Genomic DNA, 17,470 nt, shown 5'->3' on the forward strand with positions numbered 1-17,470 from the left:
GGAATCTGAAATAAGAATTTCTCTGTGAAAACAGCGACAAACCAACGAGAAAAGGCAGACTAAATATGAAGATTATTAATTCTCAAATATCTTTTAACTCACTGCTTCACAATTATCAATCTAAATCCCAAAAGTTTCAGCAGCAGTTTAAGGAAAGTCTCATCCAAAACTAGTTTAAAAGATTTGCTTTCAATTCTGAACACAAACAACTTCTACAGTAGGCAAATTTTAACCCTTCAAGCCAGACTACAATGTTCTATCAGCTTTATTTACTACACTGCATTTAGATGTATGGGTATTTTACAATTATCAATGCAGAATAATTAAAAGCTAAATTTTGTTAATTTTGAACACGCTTCACTTTTTTTTTTTTTTAATTTAATGAAAACAAGAAACATCAAGAGAAAAAGAAACCATCCCTAGACACAAATGGAATTGAACTAGAAAAACTTCATAAGGAAACACCTACAATTGTCATTAACATTGTAGCTCTTAAGAATGGCTTTCAGCTCCTGGAGTTTTTGATGAGATCTTGCATGGACACTGTCTATTAGGAGTTTTTCTATTGATAGGTGGTCAATCTGTAAAGAAGAAAAATACTTGAGTAAGCTCATATTTGATGTGTAGACTTTCTGCATTAACACACTGGAACAAAGGTACTTAATGAAACAATCACTTCAGAAATAACCTGCTTAGCACTGTGGTGAGCCACATTGACTATTAACCTGAGTATTTGGAGCACTATAAAATACAAATTACCATGAGATTCTGTCGGTGCAGCGGGCAGTGGGAGGAGTTTTGAGCTAAGATTAGAAGAAGGTGTAAAAGACATTTCACAAATTATGCTGTTGCCACTCCCTGTGCAGACCCACTTGTTCTGGATCAAGGTTGGTCCATTTTCAGCTTAACTTTTTTTCCTCAGCCATTGTTAACTACCTTAAGCTGAAGAAAAAAGACTCCAAACACAAAACACCCCAAAGCAACACTTCATTAGGATATGGTTGCCTCTACACAAACACACATGCAGCTGTAACATGAAATCCAACAGTTTAGCAGGGTAACAATGCAATGACAGACACTGAGTATGGCCAATCCTACTGAACACAGAAGTATCTGGGGCTTGCATCTACATTCTGTTGCACTGTCAGTGCTGAAGCTCATGCCACCACTTACATTCACTGTAATTTATTTGTACAATCTAAATTAAAGCATTTGCAATCACATTCATTCACATTCCAGTCACATTATTCGCATATTTTGCATAAGCAAAGCTCCAGATTACAGCAAAACCTTTTTTCTAGGTAACCTCACATTGCTTTGAAAGCTGTTCAAGCTGAATTAAACTCAAATTTTATTCTAGTGTAGGAGATAAATGCAGAAGAGAATTATGCTATATTTGGTGCAAGCTTTTGCATACCAGAATGACCTTCCCCTAAAGACAAGCTTTCCAAGACAAGGCCTTAAAAATCATGTCTTTATCCACTACAGCATTTCACCTCAGCAGCTGCAATGGGTTAAATCTTCCCCACTAAGTGACTACATGTTCTACAGCTCCAACCAATTTTCAGTAGGTTAATGCAGAACAACCTGCTCAGATAAACATGTTTGTTTGTGCCACTGTTTTATACAGTATCTTAAACAAACAGAAACCCAGTGTGCCATCTACGTCATTACAGCTGAGATCATTATTCAAACACTACAACAGCACTGTATTTACCACAGCTGATATTTTTTCTAAGCAAGTTCTCATAAAGGAGGACAGCATTAACTTTGATACATCTCAAATTTACAGTGGCCTCATATCTTAATTTACAGGCTGCAGACTTGATTCAGTGAGCTTAAACTGTGTCAGCTCCAGTGGATCTTCAGCAGATGCTGAAAATAAAGAGTATGTTCTTAGATTTACACATAAATACAGAACCTTCACTAAATCAACTCTGTATTTAGTAGCTAAATTAGTAAATGTAGTATATATTTACTATACTAACAGTAGAATTCCTACTCTAGAAGTAGAGTAGAAGGCTACCATGCTTCACAAGGTTTCCCACTTCCCTCTGTAGCTGAAACCTTGGTAGTTCTTCATATTCACCATACAGACTTGTCTGTCAGCACTGGTAAAATGATGGGCCAAGAGGCTGAAACACAAAGTATGTACAGGAGGTGGAGGATATCATCAGTAGATAGACAGGTGAAAGATCTGAGCTGGAGAGCTTTTCCCTGTGGAAAAACTGTACTGAAAGTGTGAAGACTACACCATTCACTTCAGTTTACTAACTCTCCTAAACCCAAACACTGAAAGAAATAATGACAGACAGACATCTGATGTATCACAACCACATTTGCTGAGGGACTTACAGAGGATTTATTATAATACCCAGAATGCAGTTTTTCTTAACTATCTTTAACCAACATCTAGCATTATCCCCAGTGAAGCATGATCCAAGTAGGAAGTTGACTGCAGTTACTCATTTTGGATCACTGCAACAATCCCACCTTTAAAATACAGGAATTTGAACATTCAGATAAACCACATGATATAATCTGGTTAGTGATAATGTAAAACTAAGTTTCACCTCACACTTGTAACAAACAAACCACATGAGCTCTTCAGCGCAAGATTTCCAAATCATAATGTAAGATTTTCTAAAGTGCATAGCACTGCTAGGTAGCCAACTCCAGTGATAAGGGAAAGCTGATTTTCAGAGGAGCTCCAAGACAGGAAAGGAAAGAACTGTGTCTCTATAAAGCATTTCAAGCCAAACCCTAATAATAACTGGTATGTTGCTGTTGTTTCCCCCCAGCCTCAGCATTCCACTTCACAAGTGGTACAATGCACTGTGAAGTAGGTGCAATTTTAAAGATTAAGTCAAGGCCAATAATTTGTAACAACAATTTGAGGTCCTCACATAAACATTACAAAACCTACAGTAACTGCTTACTAGAAATCTTAGAAACAGCTCCTTAAATAGAATCAGAGTTGAACAAACTGACAGTGTAAAGCACTTGAGTTTTTCATATTAGATGGCTCCTGCAAAGCAAACCTTTACCTTCATGGCTCTTTCCATCAGTTTGGAATCACAGGCTGGCAGTGGAGGCTCATGAGATATTTGTAAGGGTTTTGAGACATCAGTTTCATCAATTTTTATAGTGACCTTATGGACAGAGGCAGTCCCTGTTTTCCTGCCAAGTACCTGTTGACTTAAAATAAATAGAATAATTAAACCATGCAACTGGAAGAACAGAAAATATGTTTTTCAGTAGCTAAACTTTGATTCTGTGTGCTCTGGTTAAAAACGACATTATGTCAGCTGAACTGAAAAAGGCATTTGTTTTAGATGACATTTTAAAGCAGAACTGTTGGTAAACTGTAACTACATGAAGAATTTTAGATGACTGCAAATTTAACACGGAGTGTTAACAACCAGAAGTGTACTCAGATTGCTTTTTAAAATTTTATCTAGTGCAAGTCAAGCAATAAATACAGTCGAAGTCTGACAGAGATCTAATCAATTTCTAGATATCTGTGTAAATACAAACTCATTTATGACTGCATCCACTGCTCTTCTGTACATTAATGTGCAAATCACATAACACATGTAAGTACTTAATTACAAGAATTTAGGAGTCTCACATCAAAAAGAAAATACAATTCTAAAAATTATGGCTCAAGCTTGGTAAATACAATCCCTCCTGTTATTTCATTTATTGTTTGTTAACAGTCCTTTTGAAATGAACTTACTTCCAAACAGAGAGCGAGAGACATTTCCCTGCATGGTACCGCTCCACTTGCACAAGGTCACCCCAGCGCTCTCGGATCAGCATTAGTGTTTGTGAATGCAAGACTTCCAGCTGAAGAGCCAGGCAGAAGGAGTCTAATGCATGGAGCTAAGGAAATATAAGATGTCCAGGAAGTCTGTGTATTACACAAACCTGTTTCTGTATACTGAATCAACCCTTTGTCATCTAAGTCACGTAAGATGCTTTCTGAAAACACACTAATGTACGAATCCAGAGATAAAGACATATAAACAGCACCAAATATTTCTCAAAGGGATTTATTTTTGTGGTTTTCTAAACTCTAACTTAGGACAGGTTGAGAGACAGGAGAGTCACAGCCCAGTTTTACAGATTTCTGGTTGTCATCATCTTTTACTGAAAAGATGATTACCAACAAAGAAATTCCACTCACCCTATAGTTACCACTAACTCCATCTCCCATGGTCACCCTAAAAAAACATGACTCTTCTTGCAGACAGACTTTCACTGAAATCCATTTCATATTGTCAAGCAATCTGCCCTTTCCAAGTGGAAAATCACTGCACACCCTGTATCTCCTCTCATTATTTACACAGATACAATAGAGTTAACATACCCTCATCAGCTACACTTTACTTCTGTTCTTGGTAGCAAGAACTGCCAGCTCCCAGAACTTCCAAGTCAGCTCTGAATTTCACCTCCAAAATTACCTGCTGCTGCTGCACTGACTTACCACACAACCAAAATTACCTGCTGCTGCTGCACTGACTCACCACACAACCAAAATTACCTGCTGCTGCACTGACTTACTACACAACCTGCTGCCTTGAATACCTCACCTTCACCTTTGCTGATTTAGTGTGTAGAATTAAATTTGACATGCACCTGAGAATTACTGCTTCCAAGGCCATCATTTACTTCAAGGCCACCATAACTTCATGCCCAGACATTTCCCCCAAGCTCAGCAAGGAATCCATCTTTCCTGACTTCCAGCTAACAAGAGCAAGGCTGCATTAGACAGCTAATTCAGAAGCCCCTTTCAGAAGGATACGTAAGCAGTTGTACATGTCCTGGAGGGGCTTCTCATCAGCAAACAGCCGGGACTGGACCAACTGATGGATGAAGTTGATCTGCATGCTGTGAACCAAGGCTCGACCATCTTTAGCAAATGAAAATTAAGTCACATTAATCATCAGGAAAGTAGGTATTTAAATTAATTCAGTAGATTGATAAATTAAAAATTAAAAAGAGACAACTGTACTGAGCAATTTCCATGCCAGGTATTATAACAAACAACAAAATTCTTGGTTTACTCTGGAAATGTCAATCATTTTACTACATTGTCACTGTATAGCTTTGTTAAGGTATTAAGTGCCTATAAAGCAAGGTCAAAACAGGACAAGTACATATAACTTCATTCTCTTAAGCGGTGATATGCAGAAAACCCAGCATAAACAAGACTTATACAGTGTTGGAGATGAATATCATGTTAAAAAAAAAGTGTAAAGGTTTGATTATTTTTCTTTACCACCAGTTTCCTTGTCTTCGACCAAAATTTCCAGCTTGAGAAGGCGCCAGGGGATGTCAGGGTCATCACCCATCACTGTCAAGGTGGCCTCAAACTCACCCTCAACTCGGAACTTCACACGGCCATTGGCTAAGGAAGACAAGAATGTTTTATTTCACTCAGCCTCCTAAGATGCCTAAAAAATAACAGTGTGGTAGCTCCTGGCACTCATAATGGATTACTTCCCTATAATTTCTGCTCTGTTGCTTACGTTTCCGTGCAACTGTGAACATTTTACAGTCTGCAACAGACCCAAGGTCAATAAGCAGCATAGAGAGATGTACAAACTGTCCTGAAGTTAACTTGTTAAATCTGATAACTTGTTAACACTTGTGCTTCTGTAACACAGAGTAACACTGAGCGGACTACCAGCCTGACAAACAAAACATCTGGCTTAAATATTCCTATTCTTTGCTACCATCAACAATGAATGCTTTCAGCAATACCCAAATGACATTCAGAACATGGATCTCAGCCCAGGCTGAAATGCAGCCCTGAAAACACATCTCACTGCAAAGCATGCATTTAATATTAGAATATTTTAAATCCATTTTCATGTGAGGAAGATAATCTTTTGCAGAATTTATAGATACACAATAAGCAAAGTTTATGCACATTATTTATCTAATTGACATGTGCATCCTCACACCTGTGAACACTGCTATCTGTTTCACAAATTGGGAGCAAGGACTGTAAAACTATGCAAGCAAGGTCATAAAAAGAATGAGAGGCAGAGCAAACAAGTAAGTACAAGTCTTTAGTCTGACATGCAGGTCAACCTTCTCAATCATTTAACAAACTACGTTATATACCTTTACAATTAAAGACATTCAGCAATATTCCTGCAAATATTCGACCATTTAACTCAGGAAATTTCATTTTCAAGAGCACCCCAGACATGCTCTTAAAAAAACCACACTCTAAACCAGAAAATAATAGTCACTGAAATGTTTAGCTAGCTGAAAACTCCTAAGAGCTCAGACATATTATTCATATATCATTCATATATACTTCCATTAGACAAAAATACATCTAATACTGATACTGCAAGCACTCACACAGGGACTAGAGAAAACTAGCACTAAGATTCTTCAGGAACATCTTTGATCTAGGTCTGTGGGGAATGGTTTACAAATGGCTAACCTTGTCTTGGTTTAAAACATGGACTAGGTCCACTCCCACCCTGTTCTCTGTGAATCTGCAATAGCCTAGTCCAGTTTATATCCATCCCTCCTGTACAAAAGGTTGTCTTAATGTTTGAGCTAAATACAATCAGATCTCAAAACAGTTTAAGAGATCTGCACTGTGGTGAGCCGCTGAACAAAAGCCATGCATAAATATGAACAAATTTTGTGCCTGAACATGAATATCAAAACAGCTTATAAAAGCAACATTGAATGACTTGTTTAAACTCAAGTTCAAAGAGTTTCTGCAGAAAGATCTAAAAGTTTAACTGATTATAAAATTAAATTAAGATGAAGTAGCCCAAAGACTGTTTCACAAAACATTTACTCAAAGAGCAAGACAATGTCTAAAACTTTTTGGCATTACCTGCACAGGATTTCTTCTTGAAAATAAATAATATTTCAGCAATTTTATCAGTGCTCTCATTTTTCAAACAGTGGAAAACCACATGTTTTGATGTCATACAAAGACAGGATTCCAGTCTTAATAGATGAAGCATCCTATATGGTCTCAATTAAACTATCATTTAGCTTTGCTTTAGAGTTAAACCAGCAGTTTTATATCAGCCTGCAATAATGTATCCTTCAAAAAATAACTCCAGTTCTTACCTACTGTAAGATTTGCCAGCTGTGGGGGGAGATCTGTAGTCACGAGTCGATGGCGAAGGATCTGGTTTAGCTGATGAAGTGTAGTTTGCTTCTCACTCTTTGTTATTGGGTCAGGAGGGATTATTTTATCCTGTTATGATAAACACAAGTAAGTCTATGTACCTCAAACACGTATAACAGATTCATAGCAGCAATTGTGAAAACCAGCCAGACCAGAAGTCTGAAAATATAAATACTACAGGCCATTGCCCCATGAAGTTTATATCTTACACTCAGATTTGCTTTCTAGCTGATTACATTTTACCCAAGACTGACCACTGAATAAAATCACTAAATTTGGTGGAACTAAATAAATGGAGGAAATGCTTTATTGGGAAAGCATAACTTGTTCAAACAGGAAGTGTTCTGCATGAGAAACTGACACTGCAGAGACTTGGCACTAGGCCTGTGTTGAGCTACAGCACCATCTGCACACAGACAATTAGTTTGATTACTGTGCAGTTGATGCTGTTGAGGGGACTCCCAAACCCCCCCAGACAGGGCAGTTACTCACCCTAATGCAGGTGGGCAGCCGAGGGTAGGATCCAGTTGTCAGAACATCAATTGCATATGGGATGGCAAAGCTGGGCAGTCGAGCATGAACCAAAGCATCTCGAGCCAGTGATGCCAGACGATCAGCAGTGTCCACAAACAGGATGGCTTGCTGATCTAAGAAACTTGATATCATCTGTAGAGGACAAGGAGTTGGAAAAAAAAAAAAAAAGCAGCAAATAAAAAAAATGCACAAATCAATGGCCCTTTATATTCAGTTTATCTGTCACTTCCAATTCAAGTAACTGCATTTACAAGACAAAGAAAGAATGAATATTCTGGCCACTGCTTACATTCACATGCAAGGACACTTAAAATCCACATGCCTTTCCGGCTGCTGTGGGGGATCTGTACAGCTCACAGCTCTTTATCTGCTGATTGCTACTGGAATGCAACCATACTTGTTTGTAATCAGTAGGGGCTTGTTTTTCTGGACTTTATTCTTATTTATCCAAGATCAGGATGAAAGTGATAATAAGAACTAACACACTCAGATCACCATTTTCCCTGTCTTGTTATCTTAACCCAAATCACTCCTGACACTATGCGCAGACAAGCCTTTCATTTTATGCTGCTGATGAGTTTTTAGGAATAGGAACTGTTAATTAACAAGATTATACAATTTCTAAACAGGAGTATTTTTTAAAATTCCTTCGGTAAGAAGAAGTCAGGGTGCAGCAATATCTCTCAGAGCCTGTTTCATGCCAGCCTGTGTCTAACTTACCGCACACTTTTCCACCTTCCCAGCGTTATTAGCCCACTTGACCAAGGCTAACAAACGAACAAAGAGCTGACGAGTGCGACTTGCAAACTGCACTATCTCTATTTTTCTGGAAAAAAATAAATGGCACATTAAGCCAATGTTCAGATAAATAATAAAGCTGTAATTTAACTGTATGACAATTTTAAAAAAAGAGCTGTAATGATAACTTTTAATTGTGTTAACGCAGGCATCAGTAATATGCAGTGGCTTGTTTGATTAAGAATATAAGGTGAAAAAAGTCTCTGTTTTGAATACCTAAAAACATACATGGATTCTAACAAATCATGACTGTCTGGTGAAACAAAAAATATATTAATAGGAATTAGTTACTGACTGTAAGAGAAACAATTCCATTGTGAGCTCAACTAAATTATCTTTACAGCTTTTATAGGATTTCCCCAAGGCTTAAATTTAAAGTAGGCAACATACCCAAGGATTACAGGACCTGACAGTAACAATACACTTATATTCACTATAATTACATAAATAAATAAATAAGATACTAAACTAAATATCATGCTAGCATTTTTACAGTATCTTTACACAGTAGGCTACAATATGGAAATAGGGTGGTGGTGGGGAAGACCACAAAAACCCCATCCTTTAACTTTGCTTTCCATTCCTGCCTTGCAAAGAAATAGAGGTAAGAACTTACTGACTCTCAATATTCCTCCCACCATTTTTGTACAAGACAGTCAAAATGAAGGAGTGTATGTCTGCATGTCTTCAGAGCTATTTTTTGTAAAAGAGAATGCAATAGGGGCACAGGCAGATTTTCATGCTTTATTACAGATCTACACTGGAGATGCATCAGATGAGACACAGATCTACTATGTAGATCTGTAATACCATACACTCTGAAATACCACTTCATCAGCAGTTTATAAAGGTTCCTCCCTTTCTATGTGCTCAGCTTACTAATTTCACCATGGTTTTCTACTTAGTTTGGAAAAAACCCCAAACCTAAGCTGTTTTCCTGATATGGTTTTCTGAAGTAACAGAAGCGTTTGGACAAAAAGAACATTAATTAGTGCATAAGATATTGGCCTCTACCAAACAGAAGCTGCATCTCCTTCTGATCCCAATGTGTAAAACACAAACTCATAGCACGAAAAGAGCCTGATTCTGCTGAGAGAACTGGTTGTAATGAGGTTAACTCTTTTGTGCAAGCATTATCTGCTTGTAGCAGATGAACATGTAAGGCTAGAAGCACAACTAATACCATCTGGTCCTGTTTCTTCCATTACATACTGTGAACCTCATCCAAGAACAACTGGCATTAAGCCAGTAATGTCTCTGTGTTCTAGAGCACATGTTTTGGAATGGCATTCAGCCTGATATTAAGATTTCAAGTGGTGGACAAGCAGCTATACGTACACACTGCTCTAACAGTAACCACACTATAAAAACAACATATTGAGAATTTTGAAAGATTCAGGAAAACTTTATGAGATTTGAAAGATGACTACAGTGAGACTTTAGAAAGCCAGCAATCTAATCTCTCAGATGAACTCCTCATAGTAGTTGCTAAAATCCAGTAGTTATGTCAGACATCTATGGTGAAAGCAGCACGATAGCAGGAAAAATTCAAATTGATGTTCTGTGACTGAAAAGAAATTTTAAAAATCAGCTCCCAAAAAGCACAACAATTTAATAATGAAAATGATTGACAAATCTAGACAGAGTATTCTGGTAACTGTTCCATTAATACCACTTAAATGAAGTTAGAGAAGACTCGTTACTTTGATTTGACAGAACCCTGCTTCCAGAACCACCTCCATCAGCCCTGAATGACAACTGCATTGGGACTCTACTTCTCTAATAAAACATAAAGGCCTTCAAATTTGCTACACTGCCTTTTATTATAGGTACATAACCTCATGCTGAGCTACACAAAAATAAACATTCAAGGAAGAAGAAACTTCAGGAAAGAAGAACAAGAAACAAAAATTAAAAATCTTTCTAACAATCGTGTTGCTCAGTGCAATTTTTACCCTTGGTCTTCACTGCTAAATTTGGATCTCAGGTTTAAGATCCTTTAGACTAATGGCTGAGTCTGGGGAGTAAAGCATTAGCTACAGTAGAATTAAATCAAGTTAAGGACCACTTAAGCAAGCTTGACATAAAAAAGTCCATTGGATAGATGGGTTGCATCCAAAGATTTTGGGGGAGCTGATCCATGCCACTGTAAAGATGCTCTATCATTTTCAAAATCCACAGTGATCAAAGGTCTTGATGACAGCATAAAGGCAAACATCATGTCCTTCTTCAAGAGGGCAAAGGAGGATCTTGGGACCTATAGGTCAGTTGGCCTAAGTTCAGTTCAGAAAAAAATTCATGGGATAAATCTTTCTATAAGCTATGTCCTGATAAACACCAAGCATGAAATTAACAACATTAAACAATCATCGGAAATTTGCCAAGGGCAAACCACCCCTGATCAACAAATTGCCTTCTACAGGATGAACTGCTCTGTGATCAAGGGGAGATCAGAAGATGGATTTACATTTGCAGGAAACATGTGGAATACAAGGATGGGCCGAGGAAGCTGAATTTGCTCCTGCTTAGGAAGAAAAGGCTGTGGCACGATCCTACTGACATCTTCAAGTATCTAAAGGGGTATTGTAGGGAAGATGGAACCAGACACTTTTCAGAAGTGCAAAAGGCCAAGGTACAACAGCTACAACCTAAACCAGTGAAAAACCAGTTATATGTGAGGAAAACAAACAAACACATACAGTGATGTGGCCAAAGACTGAAGTAGGTCACCAGAAAAAGATAACAATACTGTGCAAAACTCAGTCAACATTACCAAAAAGAAAGCCCCTGGATTTCCCCCAACAACTCAGCACTATTAATTTTTCCACCACAGTACTAATGCTTTTTTAATCCAACCACTTTCATGTAAGAGTTATTTATTCCTACAATTGATAACTAATAAATGACCCTGGAAAAAAAGCACTATATTATACCATGATGTATAATTTCTCATCAGTTTTTCTTATCCCAGCATCTTCTAAAAAAGCATTGTAGTTCAGAATTTGTATTTTATGTGAACTTTATTAGAGGATAACACCATCACATATTCACCAAAGTATATGTGCCATGTGACCAGGCTCTAGCTCCAAGAAACAGAGCTTGAAGCCCAAGTAGAGAATCCATCAGAGTCTCAAAGCTAGAGAAAATATGGATAATTAAGCCACATTCCTACAGATGAGCTCCTCCAAGAGCTGGAAATCCATTTCACCAGTTTGATGAAATGTTTAGAGGAGTTCTAAGTCAAAGCTAACAAGGATGTGAACATTTAATTTCAAGACAATATCAGTCATAGGACATTTTTTGTACATTGAAGGTTGTCTATTGTCTTTTCTCTAATCCATTAGGATTTAAGTCGGTGCCCCACACCCTTTGTTGCTGCCCAACAAAGTAGAACCCAACTTTACCTAGGAATGCTAAATATCTAGATGGGAAAAGCCTGCCCATGAGCACAAGGGAGCTCTGGACCCAGGTCAGAAGTAATTTCTTCAGTAAATACTGTGATAATTAAAAACCCAAACTAAACCAAATCAAAACCCACACTGTTTCTCTTAATAAAATACTATGCAGAAGGAAAACGGGTACAAGTAATCATTCCAGGTTATGATTCCATGAAAATGGGATTAATTCCACATGTTATGAGAGTTTTGGAAGGTTTGAGATAACAATTAATGATCACAGAATTCATTATTAAGACTCTTAGAAATATCATAGCTCCTATATCTCTCTGAAGAAATTTAGGTCAACTAACATGTCAAATAAAGGGAACAATATTCTGACAGGTTTCATAACATTTATTATGAGAAACAGAAAAGTAAATTGATTTTTTTCATCTCAGTAGGATGCTGTTCTGGTCTCTTACATTTGCTCTCTAACCATTTTCACACTTCAAAGCCACATAGAAGAGGAGCAGAAAACTGTTCATGATAAGAAAGACAAGGTAATATGGAAAAATGCAGAAAAGAGGTTTTTACCTTGTTGTCATTGTTAAACTGTTTCTTCTGAACAAAACATTTCTTTATCACACTAACTAGAATCTATTTAAATTCTCCAGTTCCCTTTCACATCAGCTTTACTGTCAATTCATTGCTTCAAGATTCATGAAGAGAAAAACACCCTTAACAGAGTTCACCTACTATAACAGCAACAAAAAAATAAAAACCACCAAAAATCTACAAATCCAAACACCAACAAAACCCAATATTGTCAGGATGCTGAAAAAAAATCTCAAAACTATGTAGGCACAGCAAGACAGACAAAGCTTATTTTCTTGCGTAAAATCTAAACTTAGGTGAAAAGGATTTTATTTAAGCAAAGTTCTGTATTTTAATATGTATTATAGATTCTCTTATCATAACTCACCTTTCCATATCAGTCTTTCTTGGTAATCTATATGAAAGAAAGGGGAAAAAAGAAGATGTATTATATATCATTCTATTACATTCCAGACAACCAGAAATTTTGTTAGACACCTTCAGTTACAGGAACTTCTACACAACTACAAAGTATTTAAAAAATAGCACCATGGGTCACCTGTCACTAAAAAACTGGAACTACTCAAATTAACTGAAAACTTTGATGAAGGCTGCTGAGATCAGTCACTATACACACATCATAAACATACAGGAATGACTTCTTGACTGATATTTTGGAAGTTTCTTCAAAGCAAACTAAAACTCGAAAATTCCTTGTCCTCTCCAGAATTTGAACACTCTTTAACTCACGTCAGGCAAACTTCTGTTTGCACCCTTTCCAGACATGGCAAACAGACTGTACAAGAGCTACACCTATATTTTCCCATTTGTTCTGTATGTCACTTCTTGAAACACACAGCTTCCCCACAAGAACCTCTACGGTTAAACATAGTAAGAGGGGAACAGGTTTATTCAGAGTCCAAATGCTTTCAGTGAAGTTTTTCTTGGCCCAAAAACATCCCTTTGTTTTGCCACTTCAAACACAACAACATCAGCACAGCAAATCATTAAGTAAATGTAAATAACTTATTTCCCAAAAATAATAAAATGGTATTTTAAAAACTACAGAGGTAAGTCAAGGAGTCACAGCACCTGAAAATATCTGTTTCAGACATTCCAGTTTCACATTTTTGATACCAGTACCAGCACTCCACTTGGGATTTTTTGGCAGTAATGTGGGGGCAAACTTAAGCATTTAAGCAGCCAATCTCAGAGTAATTTTCTCTGTTTATGACAGATCACTCAGCAGCTTTTGCTGTGCCCCTGGACACAGCCTGATGCAGAGACCAACCTGCCTGCACTGGCATCTCCCCGGGCGGGAGGATGGACAAGGGTATTAATGAGAGCAGGACAACGGGGAATGGGTTCAAATGGGAAAATAGTAAGTTTAGGATAGATATCAGGAAAAAATTCTTCCCTGTTCGGCTGGTGAGGCACCGGCACAGGCTGCCCAGAGAAGCTGTGGATGCCCCATCCCTGGCAGGGTTCAGGGCCAGGTTGGATGGGGCTCCGAACAACCTGGGCTAGGGGAAGGTGTCCCTGCCCATGGCAGGGGGCTGGAACTGGGTGATCTTTATGGTCCCTTCAAAACCAAACCATTTTATGAATGGGAAATCGCGACCACCTCCCCCCACTCCAGCCCCGGATGAGCTCCGGGACAGATCCCTGGCCAGGCCTCCGCATCCTCCCGGGATGCTGCGAGGCGGCACGGCCAGCCGGGCACGGAGGGATCCGCGGCACTCACAGGTCGGCCAGCACGGTGAGCTCGGCGTAGGTGCGGTGCAGGAGGAACTCGATGAGGGTGCTGAGGCGGTAGCCGGGGCTGGCGGCGGCTGTCACGGCGCCGGGGGCCGGCGGGGCCGGGGCTGACGCGGGGCCGGCCGGCACCAGCTGGGCGCTCTCCAGCTGCACCGGCGCCATGGCGGCGGCGGAGCCTCGGCCCCGGGCAGGAGCCGCGCGGCAGCCCGGGAACGGCTCCCGGCGGCGCCGGCACCGCGCCCGGCTCGCCCCGCGCGGACGGAGCGGGAAAGGGGCGGCGGGAGCGGGGCGGCTCCGCAGCGCTCAGAGCCCGCCGGGCGCAGGGGCCGCCGCCATGATGGGGCACGGAACCGGAAGCGAACGGGGAACCTTTCCGGGAAGCGCGGGCGGGGCGGGGGCAGCGGGACGGGGGGACACGGGCGGGACACGGGGACACAGGGACACGGGCGGGACAGAGGGACACACACTGGACATGGGGATGGCGCTGCCCGTGTGCCACGGGACCGCTCGATCTTGGGATGGGTGAGGCTACAGGGACCACAGGGCGCCATCTGGTCCCACCTCCCTGGTCAAGCGGGGCCATCCCAGAGCACATGGCACAGGATTGTGTCCAGACCGTTCTGGAATATCTCCAGCGAGGGAGACTCCATACTCTCTCTGGGCAGTCTGTCCCAGTGCTCGGTCACTGCACAGGAAAGAAATTCTTCCTCATGTTCAGGTGGAACTTCTGGGCATCAATCTGCCTGTTGCCTCTTGTCCCATCACCCCAAGGAGCAGAGCCTGGTCCATGCCCTGACCCTCCCTGCAGACACTGACAGGGATCAGGGCTCTCTGCCCTCTCTTCTCGAGGCTGGACAGGCCCAGCTCCCTCAGGGTATCCTCAATGAGATGCTCCAGTCCCTCCATCACCTTTGTCACCCTCCACTGGACCCACTCCAGTGTCTCTCCTGTCCTGAGGAGCCCAGAGCTGGACACAGCACTCCAGGTGATCCTCACAGGGCTGAGCAGAGGGGCAGGATCCCCTCCCTGCCCCGTATCTGCTGATGTTACTGAAATCCAGGGTGAAGGAGAACCAGGTTATAGACTTGGTGCCTCAAAAGTGCCTTTGATGCAGCTCTTGGCGGTGTCAAGGGCCAGTGGGCTCTGCTGGACACCAAGCTCCCAGTCCCTTCCTGATGACCCAGGAAGTGCAGGACATTGTGAGGGGTATCCAGATGAGAAGCATTCACCATCCTTTGAGGTCGTTGTTAAAGAGGGAAAAGGGAGCCATGAGCAGCAGAGCATCCAGTGGGATTCGGGGATAAACACAAAGCATTGGGAACTTTTTCATATTTCTGCCTTGCAGATCAACTGGCACCGCTGAGGGGAGGGAGAGGGGAGGTCTGTGTACAGCTGAAGATTGATGTGTTGTGTACTGGTTACCAAAGGGGACTGTGTAAGGAAACTATAAATCCTGGGTGTTTTGTGTCATGATTCAGTCAAGTGTTAAATCATAAATTCTTGCCTTATGATTACAAAGAAACCCCTGAAATAAACATAATAAATACCCAAACTCCTCCAAGTTTAATAAAAAGGAGAGGTCCTATTTGTTTTGTATGAAGTGTAGACTTTAAAAAACCTCTCCTCTTACACGTATCTTTCCAGGAAAGTTAAATATTAAAGAAGACATTTTTCAACCTGAGAAGTGTGTAATCAGTTTAATAATAATAACAATAGCAATAACCCATCCAGGTGGGAAGGGCAGTATTGCTGCAGCTGTGAGCCATGCAAGGTTTGTGGGCTGCTTCACTCACAGTAAGATGAACCTTTGAGCTGGGGATGGATGATTATTGTTGACTGGGATTTTTTTACTGCTAAAATCACTAAAATGTATTTGTATCTAACCTTTGTTGGTTTTTTTGACTGTGGGGGTTTTTTATCAGGGTTTTTTTTTGTGTTGGTTTTTTTTTTTTTTAATTGAGAGGGGTTTTTTCAATACAGATGAAAGAAATATTTATTCTATTTATATAAATTAATCTCTAAAGGATCTATAAAGGATAGAATGATAAATGCTTTCTGGATCATATTGTGATATAAGGTATTGGCTTAATGTATTTTAAGTTCTTGTCTGCCCCTTTCAAAAATTTTTTTCCCAAATGTATGAAAATCTTTTATTTTTTTCACTCTACATGCATGAATAAATGCAGTGTGCTCCTTTTTACAGCCAACTAGCTGCACTAATGAAGAAAATACTGACTTATATGCACAGGAATCTGATTAGGCTCTTTATAAGAACTGTAACATAGAAATACAGGATTTTAAATTGTTTTCCCTCCTTATTCCCATCTCTTGTCTTCTGATTTAGTCTGTAATAAAGTTCCCATTGATTTCAGTGGCACAAGCTCAGACTTTGTTGATGAAAAAGCAGGTGGGAAATTCTGATGGAGTTTAACTTTGCTGCTGTTAGAATCCTTCCTCAGAAAAGCTCTGGTCTTGGTGAAGTTTTCAGCATTGGTTGGGGGGCTGGATGTCTTCAGTGTGTCTGCCCTGCCCCATTCCTCTAGGAGAGATGTTGATTAGTGCTGTGGCACTGATTGTGCTGAGCTCTCCTCTCTCATGGCTGCATAGGAGAGAAGCTCTTGATACTGTTTTCAAAGAAAGGAGGAACAGCTACAGAGAAATTTCAGAAGGCCAAGGTTTACAGTTTTGTGCCCACAGCAATTGTGCTGTTGGGAGACTTGGCAAGATCAGTTGTTTTAACTGATGGAGATGAGTGTTAGGAGTTCAAAAACAATTGTCTGGCCTACATAATAGTAGTGAAAAAGAAATATTTAAGTTTCCTGCTTCTTGTTGCCTTTCTGAGGTTGGCAGTGCTACCATTCTTTGACACAAGTACTTCGAGGAAGGATGAGCATTGTGCCTGAATTCAAAACTGTGGCTTGAAGGAACTGGAAGTAGGTTCCAGAAATCTGTTGGGGTGAAAAAAGCAAAATTATGTGAGGGAGAAAGCTGGGCCAGTGGGGTTGGTGGAAAGAGTAGCAAGACTTCTGGGGTAGAGAGGGCTCCTTGCAAAAGCAACTGTATTTTCATTTGTGTTTGTTCTCTTCATTCAGCAGATTTCAACTTCTGCCATTTAAACGTGGTGACAAATTTTCTCGTAGCAATGGGAAGAGAACAGGCCTGGTAAGTCTCACATAAGCCTTGGCTCTGACCTCAGGCTTTCCTGCAGACAAACAACCCCTCACAAGGACAC

At 40.2% G+C, this 17,470-nt stretch overlaps 1 protein-coding gene across 1 annotated transcript in view; it reads right to left on the reverse strand.

The window, feature by feature from the left end:
• MED14 (mediator complex subunit 14) overlaps nt 1-14,415 on the reverse strand; it is a 34,842-nt gene extending 20,427 nt beyond the window's left edge. Inside the window, exons 1-10 of the mRNA XM_059839988.1 lie at nt 14,225-14,415; nt 12,869-12,895; nt 8,432-8,537; nt 7,670-7,843; nt 7,117-7,246; nt 5,285-5,413; nt 4,808-4,915; nt 3,740-3,872; nt 3,048-3,198; nt 470-581 (exon numbers count right to left, since the gene is read on the reverse strand). Coding sequence (XP_059695971.1) covers nt 470-581; nt 3,048-3,198; nt 3,740-3,872; nt 4,808-4,915; nt 5,285-5,413; nt 7,117-7,246; nt 7,670-7,843; nt 8,432-8,537; nt 12,869-12,895; nt 14,225-14,400 — 1,246 coding nt within the window. The 5' untranslated portion in view covers nt 14,401-14,415. The remainder of the gene's footprint in view (nt 1-469; nt 582-3,047; nt 3,199-3,739; nt 3,873-4,807; nt 4,916-5,284; nt 5,414-7,116; nt 7,247-7,669; nt 7,844-8,431; nt 8,538-12,868; nt 12,896-14,224) is intronic.
• Between the last annotated feature and the right edge of the window lie 3,055 nt (nt 14,416-17,470).

The sequence above is a fragment of the Haemorhous mexicanus genome, chromosome 2 (genome assembly GCF_027477595.1).
Source record: "Haemorhous mexicanus isolate bHaeMex1 chromosome 2, bHaeMex1.pri, whole genome shotgun sequence".
NCBI classification, from domain to species: domain Eukaryota; kingdom Metazoa; phylum Chordata; class Aves; order Passeriformes; family Fringillidae; genus Haemorhous; species Haemorhous mexicanus.